Genomic DNA, 12,444 nt, shown 5'->3' on the forward strand with positions numbered 1-12,444 from the left:
GTAAAAAACAGAGATAGCTAGGATAAGAAGCGACACAATGCCAAGTACTACTGTTAAGTGCCGGGACGTACAACAGACAATAAGTGTGTACATTAAGTGGCAGGACTTAGAAATTACAATATGTGCGTACATTAAGTGGCAGGACTTAAAACATACAAAAAGTGCAACCATTAAGTGCCAGGACGTACAACATACAATAACAGCTTACATTAACTGGCGGGACTTAGAAATTACAATATGTGCGTACATTAAGTGGCAGGACTTAAAACATATAATAAGTGCGTTTATTAAGTGCCAGGACAACATACAATAAGTGTGAAGAGGGGTTTCATGAATTTAATTCATCTGTATTAAACCATATGATTACTCCATTATTTTCTTTATCTTTCCTCAAAGTGGGGAGGAGGAGGAGGAGGCTGACCTTCTTGATGAAGGCCACAGAGAAGGTGTCCCAAGAGACGATGCCATGGTCCATCAGCTCCACGAACGCTGTCAGTGTGAAGGACAGCAGGTCTCCGAAGCTACGGGACAAACACACACACACACACACACACACACACACACACACACACACACACACACACACACACACACACACACACACACACACACACACATACCATGTACAACCTCCTCTTGATGGACAGAGGGATACGGTGCAGGCAGAGGGATGAGTACCAACGTATACGCATAAATAAATAAGAGCCAGCACACAGGAAGAGATGGAAAGTTGGTGCGCGGGCCGGTACTAAGACCAAACTCTGACAGCCCAGCCAGCAGAGGGCGCCGGAGGACCAAGAGCCAGCCAGAGCAGAAGAACGAGCAGAACCAGAGTGGAAGAACAGAGCAGAACCAGAGTGGAACCAGAGCAGAACCAGAGTGGAAGACCAGGGCAGAACCAGAGTGGAACCAGAGCAGAACCAGAGTGGAACCAGAGCCAGAGTGGAACCAGAGCCAGAGTGGAACCAGAGCAGAACCAGAACGAAGTCATGCAGTTAGGACAAACTGTTGGGAAAATGTTTCCAGACAAAGTAGAAACAGAAATATCCTGAAAAGCACATACATACATCACTCAGATATATCAACGTCATAAATACATGATAATATCTGGAATCACGACAGAACTCTTGAAAGAAATGCGCAACAAACAAAGCAGTATGTTACGAGAAAAAGATGTGACATTTCGAGAATGCTGATCTCTTCTGTTACATAGAAATAATAATGAGAAAAAAAAATGCATCTGGCAAAAAAAGCTGAGAGCATTATGGCTAGCCATTAGTGCACCATGTGAAGGGTTCAAATTATTATGTCATTCATAGCTCAACATCTGGAACCTTCTCACTGAACACCCTGGTCTTTGATAAGGTGAAATCTAACATGATATAGAAGATAGGATATACTGTATTCATTGTACAGGAAAGGATTTATGTGAGGCGAGTACAGTTTTCACCTCAACTGAGTAACTAACTAATAAATGCAATCAAATAAAGTTAATATGTGGTCAAAGTGAGATGGAGAAATTATATTTTCTATTATTCTATTATTATTTTTTATAAATCGACATTGCCCAAGAGACACAATTATTGTCCTTTAAAGTAGATATACCACTCAATCTGATGTTTTCAGTCCAATTGAATCAGTGTATCCCACAACACCTGCAGACCAGAACACATGCAAAGCGGGAAGACTTAAGAAAGAGGAAGCGAGGAAGAGGACAGGGATCAGGGATGAAGGAGCACGGTCGTTTGAAACGGAAGCCTGGCTGCGTTGTCAAACAGCCTCTCCGGTTAAGAAGAGGCACCGGAATCACTGAGTGTCAATCATGCAAACTCAGCAGCCAGCAGGTTAGGTTAGGCAGAGCGCAGAGCCAATTAGATAGCCTGGCTGAGGGCGAGGGGGCGGTGCTTACCAGGGCTTCATTATCTTCTGTAGTTTCTGATAGCGCCTGCGGAGATTTGAGAAACTTTGGCATCAAAACGAGGGAAACCACACAACGGAAGCTGGGCCTGAGCACAGGGACGTGGACGTCATAGCAACCAATGACAACAGCAGACTCATTGGAACGGACATGGGGAAAACAGTTTGCCAACAAAAAAACACATATTGAAAACATTGTAGTGACACTCATTTCTACAACTCAAAATATAACACATTTCATTTGGAAACATTTGAAAACTTCTAGGCTCAATGGAAAATGGAGAAACGGGTTACACCCAAGACAAATAATAAGAGTCACTAATGCATCTTCTGACACACACACACACACACACACACACACACACACACACACACACACACACACACACACACACACACACACACACACACACACACACACACACACACACACACACACACACACACACACACACTCTCTGATGCCATATCCATTGCCAAGATTGTAAAATAGGCCTGAGGTTCAGAAAGCTATCACACACTTGTTTGTGTTATCTAAAAATCGTATCTCTTATCTAAATCTTATCCAAAAGTATGTGTCTCGGTGTGAATCCTTAAAGACATCCATACAGCATTGCATCAAATCCATCACCCTGAGCGGTTTAGAACCGAACGGTGTATCCTAACGAAACATGGGAAAGCAGGATTTAGTTACTATGCAACAAATAGCTGAAATAAACTCCCTGAGGATTTAAGACTTGCCCCAACTCTGAACACCTTTAAAACAAGACTGAAGACTTCTATGTTTGCTTTAGCTTTCTGCTAAATCTCAAATACATTGCAAAAGCTTTTTTAACTTTGCCTTTATTTTCTATTTTATTTCTAAAATGCCTTTTTAACTTTCCCTTTATTTTCTATTTTTTACCAGAAAGATACATGTTCTGATACCAGAGAGAAAGGACAAGGGTTTGAGATCCAAGTTCTGTCTGGGTTAGAGTCCAAGAATCTGGGTTGGAGTCCCAGAGAAAGGACCCTGTTCCTTTAGGTCGGGTTGGAGTCCCAGAGAAAGGACCAAGTTCCTTTAGGTCGGGTTGGAGTCCCAGAGAAAGGCCTGAGTTCTGTCTGGGTTAGAGTCCCGACGTCTGTCTGGATTGGAGTCCCAGAATAAAGCCTTTGGTTCGTGGTTAGAGTCCCGACGTGTGTCTAGGTTAGAGTCCTAGAATCTGGGTTAAAGTTCTAGAATAGAAATTGACTAGAATCCGGGTTGGAGTCCCAGAGAAAGGACCAAGTACCTTTAGGTCGGGTTGGAGTCCCGACGTGGGTACCAGAGAGACTGTTGATCTGATCTTAAATACATTGCACTTTTTAAAATGCTGATTTATTTTACTAATTTCTTTGCATATGTTTTCTTTTACTTATCTATTCTTTTATTTTATTGCATGACATTTTTATATGTGAAGCACTTTGAGTCTGCCTTGTGTATATAAGTGCTATATAAATAAAGTTGCCTTGCCTAACTTCCCTCAGGACACTGGACCTATTGAGAATGTCTGCCAGTTACACATTTTGGCCAATAGGGGGAGACACCTGCTCTGGTAGTGGGTTGAGCCCAGTGAGGCAAACTGATTTACATGCTGGTACAGTAATGTTGTTTGGACTGAATCCTCACTGAGCCTTTTGAACAATCAAACAAGGCTAGCTTGCTTGGCAGACAGGAGAGCCGAGTGTGTGCGTGTGCGACTGAGCGTGTGTTTGTGCCTGTATGTGTCTGTATGGAAGCCCATCTGCATGTCTTATGATTCATCACTGCTTACCTGATGCACACGCAACAACGATCACGTGCATGATGCTGATAACACAAGTGCGTGTGCCAATCCCAAACACTCATAAGGAAAATCAAAGTAAGTGGAAGCAGTCGATAAATCAATAGTGAGGAGATGAGTCAATGGAAAAAGACATTAGTCATATTTAGCATCTTTTCAAAAAATAACTGAAGGGACGATGTGTCATACTGTGGAACGGGGTGCAATGTGAGAGGCCTCCTGTCTCTTGGCAGGACTATTGGGCGGCTGGCAGGAGAGATGTTTGTTGAGGTGAAGACGATCGCTCGACTGAAACTCGAACTCCAAAACCGTTCCGATGAGCAGGATGAGTTATCAAATGTCTAAAAGTCAATATCGGGTATCTTAAAGTCAAAGATCAAGTCGAAGGGTGATCAACTTTAGAATCAAGGACTTCATTCACTGTAGTATGATGCTCTAGGAAGAATATATTTAGGTATTTATCAATCTATCTATCAATCTAGCTTTAGAACTGCATGTTTACAGATAACTTAAGACATGTGGTGGTGGCTTTTTAAAAAGTTCAGTCAATGTGTTAGATCAACTTGATGCCACAAATGCAGGCACCCAATTATGTATCTCCAATACATAAATAGTTTTATTTTATCTAGTACAGATGGTGACTTTTGCAATGTTGCATTACAAAATGCAACATTGGATTTTTCAAGATGAAAAGTACAAAAACAAAGTCCAGCTTTGGTTTTTCTGAAGTGTTTGTACCTAGTAGATCTAATTAATTTTATGTGAATTCCCTGCAGACATGCCCTGTATGAAATGTGCTGTATGAATAAAGTTTGACATATCGAATAATCAATAACTAAAAATCACTCACAACCCTACCCTTGCCTTGGTCCCGGCATAACAAGGTCCCCCTCATTGATCCAGTCTTAAGGTAAATCAAAAAACCAACACTTGTCTAGCTGAGACCCAGATAATGTGACCCCCCCCCCCCCCCCCCAACAAGACAGAGGTCCGGTTGAAGATGGCGCCTCTCTTGACTGCTAGGTTTTATGTCCTGGTGAGAGTTATGACTCCAGACTGGCACTTCTGACCTTGTGGCGCCGATTTGGGCAGAAATCTCTCTATCTCTCTCTCTCACCCTCTGAGGATTTATAACAGCGATGACATGAGGCAGAAAACAAGTTCATCTCACATGGTTGCCTGCTACAGGCTTCCCTCCATGTGTGTGTGCATGTGTGCGTTTGAATTTACACTCGCTTCTTGGATTTTTGATGAAGCTGGCACCTTGCAATCACACACAGTTTGATTCTGGCATCTTTGACTTGACACACAGACACACAGACACAGACACAGACACACACACACACACACACACACACACACACACACACACACACACACACACACACACACACACACACACACACACACACACACACACACACACACTATTATGCACATACTCAAGTCAGAAATTAATGAGAGCCCCGGGCACCAAGTTGAATAAATGCCAGCCTTGTGTACGTAACGTATCCAGTGATAGAAAATAATATCATATTACCGCTGGTGACCAAAAGTATAACAATGATTAAATTCAGTGTACACCAGTTTTGGGTGCCTCAGTCCATATTCGAGGCCTAAAAGCTATTCTGTGGAAGCCTATTAAAGCATGTAAGGGTGGATAATGCATTCAGAGCATTGTCTACCTCCTACTCCATATTAATTGTGGATGTTATAGTCTCATAAAATGTGCGAGTTGGCTTCTCACAAGCTGGGCAGTGACCTTTCTAGGAAAAAAATAAAGCCAAATTAAAACGTAACATATCAACATGACGTGCTCGTTGGTGATGCAGATTTCAAATATATGCGTTTCTACATTTACACAAGCAAAGACACATGAAAGGCCGACATGGAAAAACGAATGATGAAATCTACCCAAGGAGACACATCTGCCTCCCTATAACCTTCAACTGCCACACACACACACACAGGCACGCAAAGATACACAAAGAGCCACACACACACACACACACACACACACACACACACACACACACACACACACACACACACACACACACACACACACACACACACACACACACACACACACACACACACACACACACACAGTTGGATGTGCTCAGCAAGACACGGTACAGTACAGTGAAGCAGCATCCTCCTGACCAATGAGTATCTACAGAAGAACATCAGATCACAAGAAACACCTGGATATGCTCAGGTGGGCGGGGCTCATCGAGCATTCCAGGCAGCTGGTTGGTCAGCTCCTTCATTGAGACCCAATCAGAATGCACAGTGCGTCTTCAAAGGCTCCCGGCTTTGAAGGTATGTTTGTGTGGGAAGGATGACAGATACGATGGACTATCTCTCACTCATAAAAGGCTGGTTTAGACTTTATTATTTTGTTTGGGTTGGGTTTTTTGTAATTTAAAGATAAAAAAACAAAATAAATAACCTTTATGAAAATAAACAATCCTACTGGATCAAAACGGGAGACTCATTTTATGCTAATGCAAGGGAAGTCTTTACCCCGGAAATGCTTTTGGACTTCCAGATTAAAACCGAATCTACACAAATACTCAACACTACGTTGTCGAGTATTTGTAGTGTCCTGTAACCGCTATCAGCGGCAGAAGAGGAAGAGGCGGGGCCACTTACTCGGTGCCGCTCTCCACCATCTGGGTGAGCAGAGAGATGCCGTCCAGGTTGATGAACTCCTGGGCGAAGGTGATGTCCCGGGACGCACTGGCCAGGTCCTTCAGAGCCTCTAGCTTGGCGTCCATGCTGGACGACTGGATGCGCTCGTGCAGCTGGGAGGCGCTCAGCGACTGGGTGGGGGTAGCGGGACGGACGCGGGGGGAACAACACGTTATGTTCCTTATGGTAATGTTTGGTGTCCTGTATCTGTATGTAAAGAGCCTTGGGTCCTGATGGAAGGCGCTATAAAGAATACTGAAATGATTATTAATAATACTTTGTAAACTAGTTATGGCAGGTTGACCTAGGCTTGAACTTACCATAATACATAAACTTTTGGTTAAGGTGAAAAGGTTTTTTATTTGTACATATTCTATGCACTCTAGATAGATCACAAGTTCAGATACCTGTGAGATAAGGTTGCTGTTGGTACACTAGATATATAGTACCACAGGGTTTCGCCGGCAGCTCTGTGTGTGTGTGTGTGTGTGTGTGTGTGTGTGTGTGTGTGTGTGTGTGTGTGTGTGTGTGTGTGTGTGTGTGTGTGTGTGTGTGTGTGTGTGTGTGTGTGTGTGTGTGTGTGTGTGTGTGTGTGTGTGTGTGTGTGCAAGACTCACTGGAGAAGTGGTCAGGCGTAGGATGGACCCATTCTTGATGTCGTTGCGATTCTGTGGAACACAAGACAAAACATAATGATGAGGCACCCTGGAGCACAGCAGCCCTCCACCTTCTCCACCTCCTGCGCCCCCCCCTCCTCCACCCGGAGGCTGATATTTGCATATTGATAATGAGCGCAGAGCCAATCAAACCTTCTCGGTGATGTAGTATCTTGTGCCGTCGGCGAGCTGCAGAGCGAAGTGTTCGTGGCTGCCCAAAGACCATCTTGAGACAGAAGAAAAGAACCAGCCAACGGAATTACAGTGATTGCAGATACACCATATATTAAAAGTTATGTATGCAAAGTATAGCACACCCACACACACACTTTGTAAAGTACAGTTAATGGAATTAAACCGGGGAGACAAAGAGGAGCTCTCCAAAAGACCTTGAGGCATTGTTATTATTTAAAGCCGAAGGCACGCACGTTTGGAGACGCATAGGCCTGTCTGTGTGTGTGTGTGTGTGTGTGTGTGTGTGTGTGTGTGTGTGTGTGTGTGTGTGTGTGTGTGTGTGTGTGTGTGTGTGTGTGTGTGTGTGTGTGTGTGTGTGTGTGTGTGTGTGTGTGTCTTGCAGAGAGACAACCGGGGAGAAATATAAAATAATGATTACACAGAACGTATCTTACCCCTCGCACACCTCTTTGATGATTGCCGAGAGAGGTTTTTTCTGTGGAGCGAAGCAAACCTCAATTTAGTCCACGGGCAAAACGAAGGTTCATGAGACAACATTTATCTTGCAGTAACCTGCAATTATTTTCATTGGAGGCACCGGGACAGACTAGTGTTTATCAGACTCCTTTAAGCACTCCTCTGGGGTGGCTTGACCACACGAGACGGCTGGAGTTCAGTAGACAGACCCAGCCTACAGGGACCACACCAGACCCCTTCAGGACTGCTCTCAGGAAAGCTCTCCTGCTATATAATGAACTGTATCTGTATTCAATGCAAGCGGGTTTTGATAAAAGCTAAACGGATAAAAAGTTGAATTGGTGACATGGTCATGCACACATACACACACACACACACACACACACACACACACGTTTTTCCCAGCTTTCCTGAGTTGATGCCCCGGCACATACGCGGACAAGCAATTCAGTCAACATCTGCATACCAGTCACGCTACATGAAGCACCATGGACGATTTCTTTGCAGTGCCAACAATTTCAGTGCGGTCTATACATAGCCAAAGAATGAATGAATCACACACACACACACACACACACACACACACACACACACACACACACACACACACACACACACACACACACACACACACACACACACACACACACACACACACACACACACAGGCAAAGAAGCTGTATTGAGAAAGAGAAGAGATGGGGGAAGACACAGCAACAATAGCAAGGGAGGGTCATCTTTGATTGAAGGATAGAGGGATGGAACACAGAATCAGGAGAAAAGGGAGATGAACAAAAGGACAAAATAACAACAGCGTGGTGAGGAGGGGGCGGAGACGTAAACACACTGAAATAGAACGCACAATAGACACACACACACACACACACAGATCCAGAGAGACTGAGTGAGTGTGATTGAGTGAGTGAGTGAGTGAGTGAGTGAGTGAGTGAGTGAGTGAGTGTTGAGTAAGTGAGTGAGTGGGGATGGTAAGCAAACAGATAGGAAGGGGGCACATAGAGAGGTAGATAGACAAGGTTACACACCTTGTTTAACTCAAAAAATTCAATAAAAAATCTACTTCTCAACCCCGTGACCAAATAACACCAAGAATTGGCTCGCAGAACAATCCCAGCAGATCCCGGGGGTTGGACCTGCGGCTGACACCTTAGTGCTGTGCCGGTCGCTGTCCCACACGGAGCGGTTGCATTTGGACACAGTTAGAAGCGGACAGTGGCGTGTCTAAAGTGGAGGATCAGCATTTAAAGGGGCAGCCTCGGGAAGATTTGATCACCTTTTATAGCTTTCATATGGGCTTTGATGTGAGAGACATGATAGTCACGTTAAGGATTTATCAGGTAGATGGCCCATCGCTGATTTGAGTTTAAACGGTTTAAACGCCGGTACGGCAGCCAGTGCCCCCTGCTTTCAGCCAATCAGATTCCTCTGCCTGAACCCACCTCAATTAATGAAACCGATAGGAATGGGATCGCCGTCCTAAGAGATTCAATGCAACAAATCAAAAGTGCCAAGTTCAATTCCAAACCAACGTCTGCGGTGAAATGGATTTGTGACTGGTCGGATTATATCGTAATCACAATCTCAGAGCTCCAGGAGATAAACAGCAGAGCCCGAGAGACAGACAGCCAGGACCAGCGAGGATGCTGTGTGTACGTGTGTGTACGCACGTGTTTGTACATGTGTACCTGTTTGTGTGTACGTGTGTACGTGTGTGTGGGGCACCCGCGCTTGTGTATGTTTGTGCACATGTTCTTGGTCGTGTGTCTGTGTGTCTATGTGTGTCTATGTGTGTCTATGTGTGTCTGTGTGTGTGTGTGTGTGTGTGTGTGTGTGTGTCTGTGTGTGTGTGTGTCTGCGTGTCTGTGTGTGCCCACTTCTCCTTATGCAGCGGATCCAGCAACACGACGCCTTGCAGATTAAGCCCCCTTCAAAATATACATGAGGATGTTGCGTCGGCACCGGGGGGGCGGTGCGCTCATACATTCAGATCGAGCGTTGACTCAACAAGCCAACCGGCCCGGCACTGTGTCGAAACCATGGCAACCGACCTGGACATGCCATCGACTGATGCCCTTTTTCCAACGTGCAGATCTGATCTCTAGCAGCCATAGTGTGCGAACCGAGAAGGTTAGCTCGTTTGAAAACCGTCTCTCTCCGTTCCCCTTTCAACGGGCAGTTCCCTGGCATATATGCACATGTAAAGAACTAGTGCACTTGCTATACACAACACACACACACACACACACACACACACACACACACACACACACACACACACACACACACACACACACAGAGAGTTGCCGGCGAAACCCTGCAGTACTCATCTGTCAACCTCCAAATTAGGTGGTACCCCCTCTCCCTCCCTCCCTCCCTCCCTCCCTCCCTCCCTATCCTCTCCCTAGCCCCCCCCCCCCCCCCCCCCCAGCCTGAGGTATAAACAAACAATACATAGTCACGTCACTTGCTCTCTTCTCCTCTCCTCTTCAATATCCATTGTTTCCATTCAATTCCTCTTCTTCGCCCTCACCTCTCACTGACTACCATGACTACCATAGATGAGCACCCAACACTAAAGGCCAAGGACTCTCACCAATGCAAGCAGGATGCATAACCACAGTGGGTATAGTGGTAAAAAGGCGGGCGTCGACAGTCCTCAGCTATATCTACACTTTGGGAAACCCTGTTGCCCGGCATTAACCAATTCACCAATAAACACGTTCAATTCCAAGAGGTCAACGCTTCAACTGGATGTTTCCCAGCTCACAGACACTTAATAAGCCACCAAGGTAGTTCCTGGCTCTGACCCTGGCCCTGCAGTCAGACGGGAGGATCCACTCTCGGGCTCGCAATTAAAAAAAGAAACTTTCATCTTTGATGAAAAGAGGGTGAGAGAGACAGGGGAGAATAAACCGTTCATAAACAGTTCAGGGATGAAAGAGAAATGATCAAACGCAAGTCTGCTTCAGAACACCAGTCGCTCCAGCGTTTGCCCTACATGGTCCGAGAGAGAGACAGAGACAGAGAGACAGAGACAGAGACAGAGACAGAGACAGAGACAGAGACAGAGACAGAGAGAGCTGTGATGTCACGTTGCCGGCTCCACAGGCTGCCTGACCTCTTGGGGAGAAGCATCAGTCTTTCAACCAGGTGGAAGAAGGCAGGGTCATGACCCGACTAATGACCTGATGAGCCTCAGGTGTGGGTCTCTGAGTGTCAGGGAGAGCGGCGGTGAGAACACCTGGAGTCGGGACGATCACAGGATTTTGTCTGCCCAACACAGTCTGTCTCAACCTGGGTGTGGTCCAGGCAGAAATATGTTAGGAGATACGATGGCCATATACACGCCATATTAGAGAGGCAACGAGCAGCCTGTAATGCCCCGTTTACACCATCCCGCTAATGGCCGCTAATGGCCGATGGACCACCGATGTGGAAGTCGGGGTGATTCGGGTGACATCGGGCTAAAAATGTATGATCGGGTCAATTTATCGGGGTAGCATTTACACATACCCGATGTTATAACGATAACATAACGATGTATGCCAGGGAAGACACCCGAAGTGCGTTTGGCGTCATTTGACGTCATTTGGCGTCATTTCGGGAGAAGGCAAAGGGGAGACTGGTTTAGACTGATATTTATTTATATATTTATTTATATTACAATAGCGATTTTATAATAATAGAACGCCGGTTCTAAATGGGCGAAGTACCCTGTAATTATAAAAGTAGGACATCCATCCATCACCCCCTATTTATACCCAAGTGGCAGATTGAGGGTCTTCCTTAACACAATCTGGTCACTCACAATCGTTATTTGTCTAGGGTTCTCGAGGGTCTTTCGTGTGTTGAGGTTGCCGATATAAAGACGATAAAACACGATAAAGCGCGGAAGATTAACGAATATAGCCGATGTGCCCAGGAAAATTCCCGAACGATTTGCGATGTCTTACGTTGTACTCCCGTTCTATTCCCGATTATAGCCGATTAGCCCATAGCAACACCTGGTAACCGATTCTACCCCGATAGACCCAAAATTAACAAACATGTTCGTTCTTTGCCGATGTTGCCCGTTGTTGCCCGATCATTGAGCATTTCTTCCCGTTTCTTCCCGTTGTCTAACGATGTTCCCGGGAAGAGTAACGGTGTTTCCCGATGCAACCACGCTATTTGCCGATGTTATAACGATAGCTGCTGATTTAGCCATCGGGCACCATCGGGGCCCACTATCGGGTAGGTGTAAACAGGGCATAAGCAACACTGATGTATCTCAGCCATGATTTTGAAGCAGTCAATGCAGCTTCTATGTATATCTATGGGATAATATTTATTTCTGTTATATTTTCCACCCTCGTGTTTGGTTTCCAATGCTTTACTCAAGAGACAACTTGATGAAGACGTTTGCAAGAAAGATTCATAGGTCATGCATTTCATAACAAGCCTTTGAATCCCTCATTCATTCAGTTACAGCGTTATTAGTTAGAGTTAGAATGTGGGCTGTTACAATAACAAACGACTGAAAGTAATACGAATAGCCTTGCGGTTTGACTCCTATAGATACATTTTCTTTGAGATTGTAGTTTGCTCAAATATTTATTTTATGCCGTCATCATTCACAACCTCATCAAAGTCATTATAGTCTCTGCGTTTCGACCCAATGATAAGGGTTCACTACTATTGCATTTCTATGCAGTCATTAGATA

General features: G+C 45.0%; 1 protein-coding gene across 5 annotated transcripts in view; it reads right to left on the reverse strand.

Moving 5' to 3' along the window:
• Positions 1–12,444, reverse strand: part of elmo1 (engulfment and cell motility 1 (ced-12 homolog, C. elegans)) — an 80,428-nt gene that overhangs the window by 39,282 nt on the left and 28,702 nt on the right. For 3 of the 5 annotated variants that reach the window (XM_060044178.1, XM_060044180.1, XM_060044177.1), the window contains exons 3-8: positions 7,702–7,742; positions 7,226–7,298; positions 7,034–7,084; positions 6,378–6,547; positions 1,910–1,945; positions 422–521 (exon numbers count right to left, since the gene is read on the reverse strand). In XM_060044178.1, the coding sequence (XP_059900161.1) occupies positions 422–521; positions 1,910–1,945; positions 6,378–6,547; positions 7,034–7,084; positions 7,226–7,298; positions 7,702–7,742 (471 nt within the window). The remainder of the gene's footprint in view (positions 1–421; positions 522–1,909; positions 1,946–6,377; positions 6,548–7,033; positions 7,085–7,225; positions 7,299–7,701; positions 7,743–12,444) is intronic. The other 2 variants (XM_060044179.1, XM_060044181.1) reach the window with 1 other exon arrangement.

The sequence above is a fragment of the Gadus macrocephalus genome, chromosome 22 (genome assembly GCF_031168955.1).
Source record: "Gadus macrocephalus chromosome 22, ASM3116895v1".
Lineage (NCBI taxonomy): Eukaryota > Metazoa > Chordata > Actinopteri > Gadiformes > Gadidae > Gadus > Gadus macrocephalus.